The sequence below is a fragment of the Euphorbia lathyris genome, chromosome 3, assembly GCF_963576675.1.
Source record: "Euphorbia lathyris chromosome 3, ddEupLath1.1, whole genome shotgun sequence".
NCBI classification, from domain to species: Eukaryota; Viridiplantae; Streptophyta; class Magnoliopsida; order Malpighiales; family Euphorbiaceae; genus Euphorbia; species Euphorbia lathyris.
Window position 1 is genome coordinate 79,779,859 of NC_088912.1, and position 18,594 is coordinate 79,798,452.

At 35.2% G+C, this 18,594-nt stretch overlaps 1 protein-coding gene, 1 long non-coding RNA gene and 2 other non-coding genes across 7 annotated transcripts; 2 read left to right on the top strand and 2 right to left on the bottom strand.

Annotated features, from left to right (window-relative positions):
- Positions 1 to 623: 623 nt before the first annotated feature.
- LOC136221974 (uncharacterized) lies at positions 624 to 5,062 on the bottom strand. 4 transcript variants are annotated; one of them, XM_066009450.1, is made up of 5 exons: positions 4,398 to 5,062; positions 2,488 to 2,626; positions 2,138 to 2,188; positions 1,866 to 1,917; positions 624 to 1,141 (listed from the first exon to the last, which is right to left on the bottom strand). In XM_066009450.1, the coding sequence occupies exons 2-5, from the start codon at positions 2,548 to 2,550 to the stop codon at positions 1,002 to 1,004; spliced, it is 306 nt and encodes a 101-aa protein (XP_065865522.1). In that variant the 5' UTR covers positions 2,551 to 2,626; positions 4,398 to 5,062; the 3' UTR covers positions 624 to 1,001. The 4 variants fall into 4 exon arrangements, 2 of the variants coding, with proteins under 2 accessions (XP_065865522.1, XP_065865521.1); XM_066009449.1 differs by having other exon boundaries at positions 628 to 1,141; positions 4,317 to 5,062; XR_010685436.1 differs by having other exon boundaries at positions 638 to 1,197; positions 2,496 to 2,626; positions 4,317 to 5,062.
- LOC136225308 (small nucleolar RNA U3) lies at positions 4,770 to 4,986 on the top strand. The gene has a single exon (XR_010687030.1). It is a non-coding gene; the product is annotated as a small nucleolar RNA U3 (small nucleolar RNA).
- A 1,356-nt stretch (positions 5,063 to 6,418) lies between the features above and the next one.
- On the bottom strand, positions 6,419 to 10,689 carry LOC136224900 (uncharacterized). The gene is made up of 4 exons (XR_010686662.1): positions 10,015 to 10,689; positions 9,652 to 9,798; positions 9,028 to 9,079; positions 6,419 to 8,077 (listed from the first exon to the last, which is right to left on the bottom strand). It is a non-coding gene; the product is annotated as an uncharacterized lncRNA (long non-coding RNA).
- A 2,787-nt stretch (positions 10,690 to 13,476) lies between these two features.
- Positions 13,477 to 13,691, top strand: LOC136225311 (small nucleolar RNA U3). Its single transcript, XR_010687032.1, has one exon. It is a non-coding gene; the product is annotated as a small nucleolar RNA U3 (small nucleolar RNA).
- The last annotated feature ends 4,903 nt before the right edge of the window (positions 13,692 to 18,594 follow it).

Genomic DNA, 18,594 nt, shown 5'->3' on the forward strand with positions numbered 1-18,594 from the left:
ACTCCACTGCTGGCAAAGACGCCGGTACTCTCACCAAGCCGCCCCGCCCTATCCGCATCAGCTCCCGCCTGCCCGCTGCTCGAGATAAAGTCGGCCCCCTCACACGCCCGCCCCACCTCATCCGCAGCGGAATCGGCCTGCCCAAGAGGCGCCTTTCCTCCCGCATTGGAAATAGCCCCTGCCCCAGCCGCACGCCCGCGCACGGACTCCAGTCTATCAGATCCCATCGATACTGCCACGCTGCCTATGCCATCCTCCGATCCCCTTTCCTCCACGCGGCTCCGCATGTCCTTGCCCCCATCCAGCGCACCGCCCCAACCATCTCGCCTTCCTACCCTATCCCCGGTGGCCTCCTCCACCAGATCCGCCCAAGCCAAAGCCGGCACCACCCCTAAACCTTCACCCGGCTCCCCCCTCTCCCTAGATCTTTCCCTAATCCTTTTCACCATAAACCCTAGAAGAGAGGCAAGAGAGAGAGAAAAATAAAATTGCTTCTATAAACAAATAATTTAATAATTAACATTATTATCACATCCGGTTCCGTTTTATTTTGTTTTATTTCTATAAATCCATAAATCCCAACCCACCGTAGAGATAGGTGGGCCAAAGTTGGGCTAAACCTCATCTCAACTTTTCTTGTCCAAGCCTAATCACTAGACACAGGATTCCTGTGAACATGTAGAGCTGCTTGTGTCTAAGAGAATTGGAGAGCAAGAAATTTGTTTATTTTTCAGAATTGCTCTATTGCCTTGGAAACAAATTGTAATTAGAATTTCTTTTGCTGTGAAGTTGAAACTGCTATATAGTACAAAGGTAGAGGTAAAAAAGGATAGAATATTGTGGAGTAATTGGTCCTAAATAAATAGGACTCTTTGTTCTTTTGGTTGTATTTGGTATTCTGTTAATAAAAGTTCCTTTAATTTTTTTCTGATAAAAGAAAATGAGTAACTTTGAGAATCTACTGATGCAGATTTCTGTTCACATTTTGATCCTCTTCAATTTCATTCATGAATCTCATAACTTCCCTTTAACTGACTCATCTTGAACATCACACTCCGCTGCTGCACCTTGAACAGCATCTTCCAGTTTAAGATCTTCACTTTCTTACTTGGAGCTAGATTTGGATCAATCATGAGTTTTCCTGAGAAAAGATTTGCTTCCTAAGGTCTCATCTCCTCATGAACAACAGGTTGAGATCTGAAAATCAAGTAGTAGAGAATAGCATACAAAATTCCATTTTATACATAATGAATTATTTAGCGAGCAGATAAGCAGGAATTGGACATGATACGGCTATGTCTCCTTCAAATAGGACAAATGAGTTTTGAACTAACATGCAGAACAAATGCGAAAAACAAAGACCAAATGACAAGCCAATGGTTTTCTAACTCAGATCAAATGACAATGAAACCTTAATCGAACAATTTTCTTTTTTCTTGAACCAAAGGCATCCAGGAAATGTAAGTCAGCAATCATCTCTTATTAAAAATGCATCCATAAGAGATAGTGGCACAAGTTCTCAGCAGAGAGAGAAGCAATATCCAAGGATAAAACCTTCAATCACTTTTACAATCAAGTATCGAGTCTTTCTCCCAAACCATTATTTTCACCTAAAAGAATTGTTACTAATTGTTGCCCGCAACAAGTCAATTGCCACATGGCTATAACCAATCTAAAACCAAATGATTTGACCGATTTGAGAATATGCTTTGTTGGTTTATATGTAAACTTAGTGGTGTATAACCATTATCATTCACCTTCTCCTTATTTGCTAATAAAACAAGCCAGAGCATGATAAACTGCATGATTAGAAAGCTAGCATGCACTAGCATTTAACTTTTAAAGGGAAGAACAAGCTTACTCACCATCTTCAGAGAAAACCAAGCATGTTCCTATTGTTTCTTTGTATTCTCCAACCTGTCACCCCAAAAAAAGGAAAAGAAAAGAAAAATCATCAACCAAGAGAATTTATATTCACAATTGTAGCATCAACCTCAGTAGCCATCATGAACGTAGGTTTGTTATGAAATTTCTATTTCAGTTGAAGAAGACTCCTTTGTTAATCCGTAACTGAAACAAGAAAAATCGAACATGCATCGAGTCGGAGGGAATATCACATTGTAGTAAGCAAACTCACCAGCTTCAACTTGTCATCGATAATCAGTATTGGGTTCAACGTGTCAAGACCCTGAAATCCAAAAGGCAATATAACAAAAAAAAAAAAAAGATCATGTCAAGAAAATGGACCCAATAAAGCCAAAGAAGGAGTAACAAATGTAACAGAAAGGCACATGCAGTTGATAAAAAAAAAAAAGAACGCCAAAGAAGTGCAGATACCATCATTGACTCTATTTCGTCAACAAAAAAGCAAATTTGCAGAAAAGTATGGAATATGGAACACAGAGAAGATAAAGTTGTCTTGTGGTTTGTATCAAATCACTAAACAATGAGCACAAATGCCTGTAACAACGCTAAAGAAGGTTAAACCTGCTGACATGTCAATCCTAAGCAGCAAATATGGAGGAATATCAACTTGTCCAAAAACGGCATCAAGAATCAAGATCAAGCACAACATGTTCTTCTTCATCCTCCAGATGATGTTGCCGACTCAAGTTGACTTCATTGCCTGCACAAAAATATAAGGCCAAATTAATAGACTGATATTCCAATAAGTTTAACTTCAGAAATATACATCGGAACATATCATATGGTTTCTCAATGATGTGCAAATAAAAAAAATGGAAAACTCAAAAGAGGAGAAATGCCTCAAACTGTAATTCATTTGGAGATTAGTGAAAATCAAATACCCTTTTGCTTACAGGGCTGATAGCAAGTTAAAAGTTTCTAACTTTGAATTAACGACTAATAAGTTTTTAGCCCTCAATTGCATGCAAAGTAATATCACATGCGAATCATACTCTAACTACGTCCAATTTATAGGTATGAGCATGAATAGTAGCATAGATGAGAGGAACTGAAGCTATTTACAAACACACACAAAAAGAGAAAAAAAGTTCTGCATTGATGAGAGATTACCTGATTTTTCCTACTTTTCTTCTATAATCAGTAACAATGTCTACCCGTCTATTCTTATGTTATATTGATCTCAGCAATGAATATGCGATAATGAATTTGGGTTTCGAGAAAGGAGATGATAATCAGCTGAGGTAAAAGGATGGATTTGAATGAATTTGGAGCCTTACTGAAGACGAGACTAAAGCACTAAACCTTTTCATAGGCTTAAGCTAGTGGCACGGGAAGGGAGAAGAGAATAAACTTTTAGACCAGAAAGGAGACACCCCTTTTAGGACCGGGTCAAAACAGCCACTATAATTTTTTTTAAAATTTCCCGGGAATTCTACCCTTCCTTTAGAGTTGTAGCAAGCAAGTCAAAAAATGGGCATTCTGCGAGTTGTTATTCTCCTCTAGGAACGCATTCCAAAATCTTGACTTGCTTTCCTAAGATTGAATGTGGCCAAACAACAAGCTCCAATCCAAAAAAAAAGCTTCTCAATAGTATGCAAGAGAGAAGACAGCACACTTTCATCAGCTCTTGCTCACGAATCTTGTACAAAAAGGATAAGAGCAAATGAACCCCCTCTCCCTATTGAAAGATGTTTGCCACAATCTTAAATACTATGGCAGATAATTCATGAACTTAAGCTTGAATAACATGGCTGCTCTAACTCAATAAAGAACCGCAAAAAGTGAGCATACTCTACTATGAAAGAAATAAAGAATTCACAAACCAGTTAAGGAAGCATATAACTTTCATCCGGGTAATCCATATTTGTATATAGGTTTAGATCTGAAAGCTGCATTAATAATGAAGGTCTCATTGAATATTGATTACAAATAGACACAGTGATGTCATAAGCATATAGCAAAATCATATTGCAACTTCAATTCCTTATTGTTAAAACGAATTGCAAGAAAGTTCAATGTAGGGCTCAAATTATACACATTGTGGGTATCTTTTCTTGTCCATTGTAGCACTAGCACACACACATTAACTAAAAACTTTTTGTAAGGTTAAATCCAGTATAATTTGATGTTAATTCATGCTGAAATGGCCCATATGGAAACCAGTAAATAGAAAGAAAAGAAGGCTTTTCTCAATTATGGGGACTACTTAGCAGAATCTGAAGCAAACATCTAAGTATAGATGTTTACAATTTCGAATATACTACCTACTTATCTGTTCTAAATGCCCAAAAATATCATGTTTGAGGTTTTCATTAACTTTTAAGTATCAAATCCACAACACCTAGCATATGAAATAAATGGTTTGGAAGATAATTAAAGCCAAAACATACCCGAGAAAAGCCTCACTCTCTCCCTTCTCTGAGCTGATTCTACTATGAATTCAACGATTAATTCTTCAATTTCGTACTTACTTTAGCTTAGACTCTTCGTATGAGGCACATTATCAGAATAATCTGCATTCTACCGCAATTCCATTTCAATCAATTGAACTGATCGGCAACCAACTGATATGACTCTGGAATAAGAAGACTGGAAGCTTTACCCAGGGCCGAAAATACAAACACACACTCTCTATATGGATGCGTTTTGATAGTCTCTTTCTCCGACCTTGATCTTAGAAATTGCAGTTACTGGTTTCTTGTACTTCACTTGCGGGACTCAAGTCAAGTCTGGTGGATGAATCATGACCGTGCGATTTGGAATAAGATTGTGCCAGAATCCCACATCGGTAACAAATGAAGAAAGTATATGCTTTATAATTCCACAAGAAGCCATAAGCTGGCACGACCTTACTTGAACAGGATCTGTTCTATAGGATCGTACCTCTGTATCCTTGATCACTAAGGAGACAGGAACTCAAATTCGGTGGATGAATCATGACCGTGTGATCTGAGCGTGATTAACGGCGGGATGTTCTCTCGAGATCATCTGGGCTTGTAGAGGATCGTTTCTAGTCAGACTTGTCTGGTCTAGATTGGTCACACGGTTGTCTGACGGATTTCAACTTTTTTTTCTTCAACATTTTCTAAAATTGTCCTTCATGTTTTTTATAATTAATATTTTTCCCAATTTTGACCTTCACTTATTTATTTATTTGGTGTAATATATGCTATTTATGTTATAAATATTCGAATAACAAAAAAGTAGTAATTTTGTATATTTTCATTATCATTTCAAATAAAAAAATCATGAGTTAATTAAATGCCACTCATTTATTTTTCTTCAACAATTTTTAAAATAAGTCCTTCACTTTTTTTTTTTTGAAATAAGTCCTTCACTTATTACAATATATTTTTTTTTTCCTTCAACAATTTTCAAAATTGTCCTTCACTTATTACCATGATACTTGTAGATACTCATTTTGCGTTCCGGAGTTTTTAACGTTTTCATTTCTATTCAGTATCAAACAAATCGTAAATATTTTATTTTAAACTCAAAAGAGCTTATTAATAAATGAAAACACGTCTTTTTTTCTAATATCAATTTCTGAATCCCGATGAAACATCAAAATTATATTCGAAACTTGAACAATTAGGATTAAAAGGCATGAAGCCGGTTTAATAAGAATTTTTCTCAAGCGTGTTTTATTTTAAAAAATAAAACCGAGTTCGTCCGGATTTGAATTATCGTTTATTAGTGGATTTAATTATTGATTAATTTAGAATTAGTTTCAATTCATTAAATCGCGTCTTATTATTCATTTTAAATTACGAAACATGTATATTTCAGCTCCTAAATTGTAAATGTTAAAAAATTAAGATTAAAACATTAATTTTGATTGAGCCGTCTTTTTGGAATTTATAATCGAAATATAATGCATTTCTAAAAACTATGATTTACGATAAGGAACATGTAAAATAATTAAAGTACGCGAATAATGAATAAAAATAGAAAAATTTATTAATTAATCAATAAACATTATATTTCACAAATGGTCCTATCTACCTCTACCTCTATTTTTATTTTCAGTAAATTTTGCCGGACCGTGAGTCCCGCTCGTCAATGATGGAGATATCCAAAGGTTCTCATTTTAAAACCGAAGGCATCTGTTGTATTTCTGAAAAAAAGGCTCAAAGCCCACATTCAATTCGAGAATATTTTCAAGTGACCGAATTATTTTAAGCGACCGAGTTATTTCATTTCAGTTTAAGTCCAACAAATTCCAAAGCTCGAGGTATTGTCCATACACATTCAACAAATTTCACAGCTCGGGGTATTGTCCATACAAATCCAATGAAGTCCGTTCGGATCCAAAATTGTTCGAGAATCCAATCTGGGTTTAAGTTTAGGCCAGAAAGCATAAGCAAGCCCAAATATTTAAAATTCTGGAAATCAACTTATTGGGTAGCAAGAAGCCCAAAATGCATCTTCATCGACAACATTCAAAATGCTAGGCGCATAACAGTCTCAAGATTTTGTAATTTCAGTGTAAATAGAAAGGTCCCACAATTTACAACATTTGTAGGAATTTAGAATTACAGTAAATATTTCATCAAAAAAAAAAAAAAGAATTACAGTAAATATCCACTTAAAAAGCAAGATTGTTGTAACAGAAGCAAGCAATAGAGTCTGTAATAAGTTCTTCCAATAGAGTATAAAGATAGTCATTTACATCGGAAACATTTCTTTTTACATTTTATGTATATAGCTTACACAGTGAAACTCCCAATTGACCGTCTGAAAGTCACTGAAACTCGAAATCCTGCGCTTGAAAGCCACTAAAACTGAGTGAACTCACGAACAACAGTTGCAGATTCTGAAAATCAATGTTGTATAACTACTAGAGAATAAAATACAAAATTCTATTTTATACAGAATGAGTTATTTAGCAACAATAGCAGATAGCAGGAATAGGATATGATATGGTTACACAGGCAACTATACCAACAAATGCAGAAAACAAAGACCAAATGACAACCCAATGGTTTTCTAACTCAGACCAAATGACAGTGAAACCTTAACCGAACAATTTTTTTTCTTGAACCAAAGGCATCCAGAAAATGAAAGTTATCGGCCATCTCTTATTAAAAATGCATCCATTGGAGAAAGTTGCACAAGTGCTCAGCAGAGAGAGAGAAGCAATATCCACGGATAAATACCTTTCAGCACTTTTACGATCAAGTACCAGGTCTTACTCCCAAACCTTTGGGTTTTCTTGCAAAATTTTACCTAAAAGAATTGTTACTAATTGTTGCTGGCAAAAGTCCATTGCCACATGGCACGAACCAACCTAAATCCAAATAATTTGACCGATTTAAGATTATCCCCTGTTGGTGTATATTATTGATAGAGAATGGCTTAGCCATTTGTCAGTGAGGCCTAGAAACCCTCTAACGCCCTTGAGAGTCATTGGAAGTGGCCAATTGAGCATAGCAGCCACCTTTTCAGGGTCAGTAGCCACACGATCTGCTGAAATAATGTCCTAAGTAGGAGATATGGTTAACCCCAAACTCACATTTAGAGGCCTTAAGAAACAATTGGCAATGAGTGAGTAGGTCACAAACAATTTGTAGGTGGTGTAGATGGGTATCAATGCCAGGGCTATAAATTAGAATGTCATCAAACAATACTAGGATGAACTTGCATAGGTAGGGCTTACAGATTGAGTTCATGAGGGACTGGAAGGCAGGGGCATTGGTGAGCCCAAAGGGCATGACCAGGAACTCATAGCAGCCAGAATGAGTCCTGAATGCTATCTTGTAAATGTCTTCCTCTGTCATTTGAATTTGGTGGTAACCTGCTCTTAGGTCTAGCTTAGAAAATTTCGTGCCACCATGTAGTTCATCAATGAGCTCTTGAATAATGGGTACGAGAAATTTGTCTTCAATGGTGACCTTGTTGAGCTCCCTGAAGTCCACACAGAATCGCTGCCTGGGCATCTTGAAACTGTGCTTGCAGTTTTTCTAAACGCTCAGCAGTTGCCTCAGATCTAGAGTGAAACTGCATGGTAAGTTATTGAAGCTGTTGTTCTAATGCATCCATGGCTGCCTTGGCTCGATGTTTGGCTGCTCTCGTTTTCCTATAGAAACTATTTACCATTCACAGAATGGCCAGAGGACGGTGTCTCTGATACCAACGTCAGGTACATATGCTGAGAGAGAATTTAGAAGGGTTAGATAGAGTAGATAGGCAGAAAATAGAGAGAAGATTAGAAAGAGAGAAAGAGATAAAGAAGATTGATAATTCTCATTGATAATGAACCTTGAACAAAAGCATGACATAAATAGGAAGAAGGATAGTACAGAGTTTTCAAAAAAAAAAAAAAAAAGTACAGCTGATGTAGCAGCCAGTATTATTCTACCGTTATCATTCCCTAGCTGATCATTCTCTAGCTGGAACTCTCCAACAAACTGGAAATGGCAAGGATAGCAGAATAATAAAATAGCAAGGGTAACAAATAACAGAGTCACCCTAACAGAATTAACTAACTTCTAGGATAATTTCTCTTTTATTCCTTCTACTTCTTACTTCTACGCTGATACGTGACACCATTGGTAGCAATGTTCTAGAATAGGGAATGAGCTGGCAGTAGAAGTTGGTTATTTGGGAAGATGAGCTTGAGGGTAGTTTGGGTAATAGGCTGATTATAAGTAGAAATTGGTAGTATGTTTTGGGTTATTTCGGTTTGGCTGCTTTGCGCAGAGGCTCTGCCTTTGGTAGAGAAGGGGATTGGGTTTTAGCTCAATTCATTTATCTTGTATGTATGTTCTTCCTTTCCTAGTTTCTGTATTTCATCTTCTACTTCATCTTCAATGAATATCAGTATTTCTCAATTCCGTGTGTTAGTGTGAGTAGCGTTGCTAATCTGATTTGGGAGATCTATATTTCGATTCTCTATTATATATGTAAATGAACAAATAGAAAATTTATAAACATGATGAAACTCAAAGTTTATCTCATGCAACAATATCATTCACCTTATCCTGATTTGCTAATAATACAAAATTTAAGTTACTGCTAATCTTAGCAGCCGGAGCATGATAAAATGCATAATTAGAAAGCTAGAGTTTAACTTTTAACGGAAAGAACAAGCTTACTCACCATCTTCAGTGAAAACCAAGCATGTTCCTATTGTTTCTTCAGATTCTCCAATCTGTCACCCAAAAAGAAGAAAAGAAAAGAAAAATCATCAACCAAGAGATTTATATTCACAAATGTTGCATCATCCTTATTAGTCATCGACTGAAACAAGAAAAATCGAATATGCATCAAGTCGGGGGGAATATCACATGGTAGTAAGCAAACCCACCGGCTTCAACTTGTCTTCAATGTGTGAAGACCCTCAAATCCAAAAGGCAATAGAACCAAAAAAAAGAATCGTGTCAAGAAAACACCTAGTAAAACTAACGAGGGAGCAATAAATGTAAGAGAAAAGGCACATGCAGTTGATAAAAAAAGAAAAGAACTCCAAAAAAGTGCAGATACCGCTATTTCGCCAACAAGAAAGCAATTTTCAGATAAGTATGGAACACAGAGAACATAAAGATGTGTTGAGGTTTGTACCAAATATACTACTATATACTTATCTGTCCTATATGCCCAGAAATATCATCTTTAAGATTTTTCAGTAACTTTCATATTGCGAAGTATTAATGATCCAACAAATCCACAACAGCTAGCATACGAAATAAATGGCTTGGAAGATGATTAAAAGCCAAAACATACCCGAGAAAAGCATCTCTCTCCCTTCTCTGAGCTGATTCCACTATTAATTCAACAATTAATTCTTCAATTTCGTACTTAGTTTTGCTTAGACTCTTCATATCCAGAATAATCTGCATTCTCCCGCAATTCCATTTCAATAGATTGAAACTGATATGAAATCAATTAATTTGGAGATTAGTGAATTAATGGCTAATGGTTTGCAGCCCTCAATTGCATGCAAAGTAATATCACATGGGAATCATACGCTAATCACCATTTCATAGGTATCGGTATGAATAGTAGCATAGATGAGATTGAGAGGAATTGAAGCTATATACAAACACACACAAATAAAGAAAAAAGGTTTTGAATTCATGAGATTACCAGATTTTCCTACTTTTCTTTCTATAATCAGTAACAATGCCTACCCATCTATTCTCATGTTATATTGGTCTTCTTCAGCAATGGATATGTGCGTATTGGCCTAAGTAGGAACTTTTGGTTTTGTGAAAGGAACTGAGGTAAAAGGATGGATTTGAACAAATTTGGAGCCTTACTGAAGACAAGACTAAAGCACTAAACTTTTTCATAGGCTTAGGCTAGTGGCACGGGAAGGGATAAGAGAATAAACTTTTAGCCCAGAAAGGAGACACCCCTTTTGGGACCGGGTCAAAACAGCCACGACAAAAATGATGAAATTTCCCAGGAATTCTACCCTTTCTTCAGAGTTGTAGCAAGCACTTCAAAGACCGGGCATTCTGCGATGGTCTTTTCTAGGAAGGCATTCCAGAATCTTGACTTGCTTTCCTATGATTGAATGTGGCCAAACAACAAGCACCAATCCAAAAAAAGCTTCTCAATAGTATGGCAGACAGAGAAGGCAGTGCTCTTTCACCAGCTATTGCTCACGAATCTTGTAGAAAAAGGATTAGAAGCAAGAATCTTGACACAATCTTAAATAATATGGCTGATGATTCATGAACTTATCCTTGAATAACATGGCTGTTCTAATCCGGGGAGTAGGAGAAGGGTGTGTAAAGTGTGCTACTGCACAGCATAGGCCCCCAAATTTAAAGGACCTAAGCTTTTTATTATTCAACATTTAAGTAATTTTATTATTATTTATTATGTTTAAAATTAAGTGAAAATTACTTATTCAGAAAATATCTAAAGCCTAATAGTTTAAGAGTTTTAAGAAGATCTAATTTTTTTTGTTATTATTATTATATAATATCTAATTAAATTATTTTTGTTATATTTATTATGTCAAACCATAAAGTTAAAGTATTGTTGTGTTTTATTTTGTAGAAACAGTATTGTTATGTGTGAATGTATTAATTTTTTCTAATGAATAAGGTCCAATTTTTTCATTTAGCACAGGGCCCCGTAAATGTTTAAGACGGCCCTGGTTCTAACTCAATAACGAACCGCAAAAAGTGAGCATACTCTACTATGAAAGAAATAAAGAATTCACAATCCAGTGAAGGAAGCAAATAACTTTTATTCGGGTCATCTATATGCGTATATATGTTTAGATCTGAAAGCTGCATTCATAATAAAGGTCTCTTTGAATATTGATTACAAACAGACACGTTGCTGTCATAAGCATATCAGCAAAATAATATTGCAACTTCTTATTGATAAAATTAATTGCAAGAAAGTAGGGTTCAAATTTACACACATTATCTATATATTTTCTTATCCAATATAGCACACATAGGGTAAATTTCATTAATGGTGTACAACCTTTGACCCATTTCACACTTTGGTGTACAAACTTCATTTTGTCTCACTAATATATACGACCTTATGGGTGACCTCCCGATATGGTGTACAGCAGGTAAAAATGACCGGTCAACGCAAAGTCAACGCGACACGTCAGCAGTTTGACCGGTCAAAAAGTCAAAGTTAACCCACCATATTTGCAATTACTAAAATACCCTCATTCATGTTTTCTTCCTAAAATTACCCCCCCTCTCTCTCTCTAAAAAAAGCTTAACTGAATCATGGTACTGGATTTCGAGATTCTTATAAATCCAGCATATCCATTAAAATCCAGAATTCAGTCTTAGATTCAAGTACTGTAAATGAAATTTAGCAAAAGATAGAAAAATAGTTGTAGATAGAAAGAATTTTTTGTGTGTACAACAAAATTGCCATGGTCTTCTGATTAATTACATCACCTTCTTCATTCTTATCTAAATTAATTTATGCCTCCAATAGATCTCCAATAATCCTTATAAAACCCCAAGTTCATTAGTGTATCAATTATCAAAATTCACCAAATCAATTCAACAATTATTTATAGAAATGAAGACGGTGCCCTAAGAAGAAGCTCTTTAGGGATTCAAGGTAAAGTCAACAGTTCCGTTAACGAGAGGCACTTCTTTATCTCCAAAGCATACCTCAAAGCGGTTGTTAGTGTTCCGGCAGGTGGATAGTAGTGGATTAGAACAAAGGAAAGAGCGGCGATGACATTGAAGATTCGCTGCTTATTGTCGCCGCCGTTAACATAAACGCGAAGGTTACCTAACATCGTTGTGAATCGAAAGACGATGGATCTGCAATTTGTTCAAAGGTGGAGGCTGCAAAGTGATAAAGCCAACAACCAATTATTGGAATTTAATACTTAAAATCTGAAAGTGAGGACTTCGCAAACCGACAATGGAACCAAAGGGGAATGGAGTTTGAGTGACGTAACCGATTTGAAATATCTCCTGTAGAAGCGGTTTTTGGAAAGAACGAAGGATAAAGGTTATCAGAACAGAAAATTGATGGAATCCGAAAGCTTTTTAGAGAGAGAAGGGAGAGAGAGGACTTAGAGAGAGAGAAAGATGGACATAGGAGTTGTAAGGAAGGGGATGAGGTATTTTAGTAATTATATAAGGAGTAGGGGTATTTTAGTAATTGCATTAGGAGTGGGTCCCACTTTTAAAATGAGTAAAATGAAAAACACTGATGTGGCACGTTGACCAAGCGTTGACCGGTCATTTTTACCTGCTGTACATCAAAGTGGGAGGTCATCTATAAGGTTGTACATATTAGTGAGACAAAATGAAGGTTGTACACCAAAGTGTGAAATAACACAAAGGTTGTACACCATCGATGAAATTTACCCAGCACACATACATAAGCTATAAACTTTTTGTAACAGAGTTAAATCCAGTCTGTGTTGATGTTAATTCATGCTGAAATGGTCCATATGGAAACCAGTAAATAGAAAGAAAAGAAGGCTTTTCTCAATTATAGGGACTACTTAACAGAATCTTAAGAAAACATATAAATTTAGATGTTTACAATTTCTAATATATGATATACTTATTATCTGTCCTAAGTGCCCAGAGATTTTACGAACTAACTAATGATCCATCAAATCCACAACAGCTAGCTTATGAAATAAATGGTTTGAAAGATGATTAAAGCCAAAACCTACTGGAGAAAAGCATCTCTATTCAACGATTAATTCTTCAATTTCCTACTTAGGTTTGCTTAGACCCTTCTTACTAGACACGTTATAAGAACAATCTGCATTCCCCCTAATTCCAGTATAAGAATAATCTGCATTCCCCCTAATTCCATTTCAAACGGATATGGCTCAATAAGAAGATTGAAAGCTTTACCCCGACGATATACTCTCTCTCCATGGATGCGTTCTGATAGTCTCTTTCTCCGACCTTGATCTTAGAAATTACAGTTACTGGTTTGTTGTACTTCATTTGCGGAACTCAAAGTCTGGTGGATGAATCATGACCGTGCGATTTGGAATAAGATTGTGCCGGAATCCCACATCGGTAACAAATAAAGAAAGTATATGCTTTATAGTTCCACAAGAAGCATTAAGCTGGCACGACCTTACTTGAACAGGATCTGTTCTATAGGATCGTACCTCTGTATCCTTGATCACTAAGGAGACCAGAACTCAAATCTGGTGGATGAATCATGACCGTGTGATCTGAGCGTGATTAACGGCTGGATGAACTCTCGAGCTCATCTGTGCTGTAGAGGATCGTTTCTAGCCAGACTAGTCTGCCTAGAGTGGTCATGCGGTTGTCTGACGGATTACATATTTTTTCCTTCTAACAATAAAGTTGTCTTTTTTTTTTGAGAATTTTTTTTTAAAAGACAAACATTTCATATTTTTTTTATATTTGTTGGTGCACTACAGCTTTTAAAATTGTCCTTTTTTTTTTAGAATTTCTTTTTCAAAATACAAACATTTCATATTTTCTATATTTGTTGGTGCACTAGTTTTAAAATGTCTACTTTTATTTAAATAGTTTATTGTCAAATGAAAAAAAACTTAAATTTAAATGGTTTAATATCTCCTCAGCCCCCTCAACTTATCTCAATACTGCAACTGACCCCTCGAACTTAGATTTGTGACAACTAACCCTCTCAAATTGTTCAATTGGAATAAATAACTCATCAAGTTGCTTATTTAGAACAAATAACTCCTAAATCCCCAAAACAATTCAACATAATATTACATCAGAAATAAAAGATATCAAAATATCGGTTGCTAAATCTAACTAATCTACTGATATATTAACTAAAGGGGAAAAAAAATCTCAAAATAACCCATTTAAGAGGTTATTTGTTTCAAATAAGAAAATTGAAGGGTTAGTTGTCACAAGTCTAAGTTCGAGGGGTCAGTTGCAGTATTGGGACAACTTGCGGGGACTTGAAAGATATTAAGCCAATTTAAATTATTATACTCTTTTAATAATTTTGTAGAAAATAATAAATAATTAACATTATCATTTCAAACAAAAAATAATATGAGTTAATTAAGTGCCAGTCAATTTAGAATAAAAATCAAAATTGTTGAGGATAAGTGAAAAAAAGAAAAGTATTTTCTAAAAAAAAAAAAGGAAATTACACCATGGTGGTCATTGTTATACGCCAAAATAACTTAGCATTGCCTCATCAAAGAATTGAAAATTCAAGGTGAAAAAAAACAATCTTCAATGAGAAAAGGAGAAAATAATAAATTTCACAAAAGAAATTCTCACCAAACTACTTGTAATACTTGTGTGGACCTGATATTGCTAAACTATTGCAAACCCAATACACCTTTCTCCGATTAAACTTTCTTCGACGGCTATTATCACCATTTTATATAATGTTTTAGATCAATGTTTTATTTTGTGTTATTTTGAGTTTTTTTTTTTTTTTTTGTGAGTATTCTCTCTAGGTTTAAGTGTATTCTGCCTTATTTTAGTCTTGATTAGAGTTTTAAGTAATTTCAGATGTTTCCATACTTGAAACGAAGTAATTGGAGAAATATATTTAGAGCTGCTCGATGAGCTAATTGACACTGCTCGACGTGTTATGATTCAAAGTCAATAGAGGAATTAAAAAGCCAAAGTGTTGGATATTGATCTTAAGTGATTGCTCGACAAGTTACTTGTAATTCCAAAATTAAAAGAAAAGTTGTTAATACTGTCTGACTTCTCAATCAGAAGAGTCGACCTCCGGAGTTATGAGGATTTGCTTTTTAAACTCTAATAGCGGAAATCGTCATTCTTCTCCCTTAACAGATCTCCAAAATTGATGGCAGATGACACAATAAAGTCGGAAAGATGGAAAGTCATCCTACAAGACATGTCGGGTGTAAACGCCGATGAAATCTTCATCATCGATTCTTTCGGAGGTCGTTGTTGATATTTTGTCTAGGACCAAGAAGATATTTAGTCATAGCTTCAAGAAACAGATACTCAACTGATAAACTGGTGTGGGTTGGCGTCGGACTTGAGCCATGATCCCGGGCTTTAGGATTTTGCTTCTTTTTTACTTTAGCTTTCTTCCCCTTGTTGGCTTCTACACCTGATGGGTAATCTCGGTTCGCTAGAAGGAGACGAGGCGGATTCCTCCAAGGACGAAGGTTAACGAGAATTCTTCTGTTTCAACGCTTCCAAAATAGAAGAGAAAAAGAACTTACGCTTATTGAAGATGGTCAAAACTCTTTACTCAGAAGAAAATGGAAGAAATCTTGAAAATTAAAACTAACACTCATAAAACCCTTTTTATAAGCGTTTAAGTCACCATCAATGAATGTGACTGTTATCATCAACGCGTCTTGAGAATTCCAAATCCTTCCGCCTACTCCTACTTAGTCTAGAGCGCTGCAATAACATGTGTCAAGCTTCAAATGGAATCTAAAGAGCGAGCATAATGATGCCTACTAGGAAGGTGGCCGCACACCTACCTGCAACTAGACCTGGCAATTTTGTGTTCGAGTCGTTTTCATGTCGTGTCATTTTCGTGTTCATGTTAAAAATAAATAAACCTAAATCCAACCCAAAAACTTTCGTATTACAATCGTGTTAACTTGTTCGGGTTAGTATCAGTTTCGTGTTGTGTTTCCAGATTATATGTAATTTTGTTATGCATATATATTAATGATAACTTTTAAAATTATAAGAAATATGATACTATTTTTAAATAGTTTATGTCATTTTTAGATTAGTATCTTAACACTAACCATCGAAAAGTCCGTTAATATCATGTTAGATGTCTTGTAATGTGTTTATAACAATTTAGAAGGTTCAAATCATATTTGCACGTAATAATTATAATTTTATTATTTTTATTAATGAAATGACAAATAAAAATATGGATAATATAATAATAATTTTAAATATTCGTATTATTTCGTGTCATTTCGGAATAGCACAACAACCCTAACTCAACCCAAAAATTTGCATGTCAGTTTCGTGTCAACCCAAAAATAACACATTACCTACTAAGCTAAACTCAAACATTAAATTTGTGTGTCGATTTCGTGTCATGTAATCAGGTCGTGTGTACTTTTGTCACCTCTACCTGCAACTATGATGTCCCCTCGTGTGACGATCCACCATTGGAAATTTACGGATCACACACACCCAAATATCTTTCTCCAAACGAAATGATTGAATGGGCCCTGTGAACGCTTCCAAACGGACGAAATCCTAAAAGAGCTTCTAGAGTGTATGGGGACATTTGATAACATGTGAATTAGTATCAGTACATATGTTTCCATCCTAGGCAGTTAGGAGCGTTTGGAGCACTAAGAGCCGTCAGATTCAACTAAATAGGAATATCACCACTCCTCTAACATATGGACCAACATGAGAATCTCCAAGTCGCACTCAGACACCAGCAAGACCACTTTAATTATCGGAGTATTACTTCGCAGAATCTCGAGTTTAAATAACTTTAAAGATAAAAATTACTCTTGACTGATAACATTAAATATATTTTTGTACTTTATCCCTTGTTTTGGGGTTAGAGGAGATTCATTAAACGGAATTTATTTATCTAACCTTGTCTGGGAAGGAATTTAAATTGAGATGAGAGTTAACCTCAATTTTTAATCTCACTAAATTGGAGGAATTTGAAGATTCACTAAATAACCGGTCTTCCCCTTACCTCTCGTTCCTTTAATGAACCTTTTCAAACTTTCGTCTAATGATAGCCTTAGAAAATAGACCTGGCAATTATCGTGTTTCGTGTCAAAATCGTGTTATCTCATATTTATGTTCCATATGGTTTTATATGTTATAAATGCTAGAAAAATGATTTTCGTGTCAATCGTATCGTGTCAGTCGGGTTGGCTCTGTAATCGTATTTTCGTGTCAGAAATTGCCACCTCTATTAGAAAATATAGGGAAAGGATTATAACTTGTTTTTTCTAAAAATCTTATGTACGAAAATTATAAATTAAGTATTACATAAGCAAATACTATAATTTATATTTTTCTTTCGGCAGAACACATATAATTTATATAAATATATGTATTAATTTCTTTGGAAAAGGTAAGGGGTCCCTTAACTACGTCATTACCCGTGGCATTAAAAATAAAACGCATATTATATCATGCCAAGGCGCAGCTAAATAACATGCTGCCAATGTAATTATTCATTAAAGTATATAATTAATTAACAAACGCATGAACCATTACGTAATTCCATTTGTAATCAATGTATAAATTATTGGTTTTTTAGACTTAATTAGTATTGCACATATAACCTAACTTACAACTTCTATGACGTACTAATACTGATTAATTAATATTTACTATTAATATTATCGATTAAGGTTGATTTGGATGGTTAAAGATCTCAATTCACTTAAGATAGAGATATCGAGTTTCAGTCATAACATACACGAAAAGCTTTAATTGGAAGATGATTCATTCAGACAGTGTCCGTATATGAACAATATATTTGTATTATATATGTGCATATTTATCATAAATTTTTTTGAAAGAAAACGATGTAGATTAAAGATCCGCAAATAAAGCATTACAAGCAAAAGGAGGAAGGGCCGAAACTCATTCTCCACAGTCACACACGACAGCCACTATCCTTAAGTAAGGATTTAGAGGCACTGATAAACTAATAACTAAGAATTCGATTCGAGAAGGATATTGTTCCAACTCGATGCTTTTCGACAACAGAGGCTTCATCTATCAGGATGTCTTGCATTGCAGGTAAACCTGCCATTGTCAGCCGCCACAAACCCAGTTGGGTCCTGCATGACGAAGCCATACTTAGCATAACCAGTGTTCGGAAACATTGCTGCATCGAAGTTGACCTTATGCTTCGCTACGGAATAACCCTCTATTTCTCAATAGAATTGGTTGAATGCAGAAAATGAGAGACATAGTCCGTCACGTGATAAAAAGAAAATGTTAAAAAATAAATAATTAGAAACTTTTGAAAATTTTACTAGACATTTCAAGTTTTTGGATTATTGGATGGAAATGGACAAAAAATAGAGGATTATTATTGAATACAATAGAAATTAATTTTTAAATAATTTTGCACACTATATTCAGCCAAAGCCCTAGCAAAAAAAAAACTAGGGGGGTAATAGTACATTGTAGCTAGTAAACAATTGCCCTATTTAAGTAAAAGAAAACAAAAAAAGCTTAGATGACTTTAAGAAAAAAAAAACTACTCTAATTCTAGACAATG

What these genes read in the sequence shown, in the direction of transcription:
- LOC136221974 (XM_066009450.1), bottom strand. Translation starts at nt 2,550, where the DNA reads ATGCCGTTTTTGGACAAGTTGATATTCCTCCATATTTGCTGCTTAGGA. An exon ending in TAGGATTGACATGTCAGCAG is followed by an intron (nt 2,189 to 2,487) that starts GTTTAACCTTCT and finishes TTTGGATTTCAG; the next exon opens with GGTCTTGACACGTTGAACCC. An exon ending in CTTGGTTTTCTCTGAAGATG is followed by an intron (nt 1,142 to 1,865) that starts GTGAGTAAGCTT and finishes ATCTTTTCTCAG; the next exon opens with GAAAACTCATGATTGATCCA.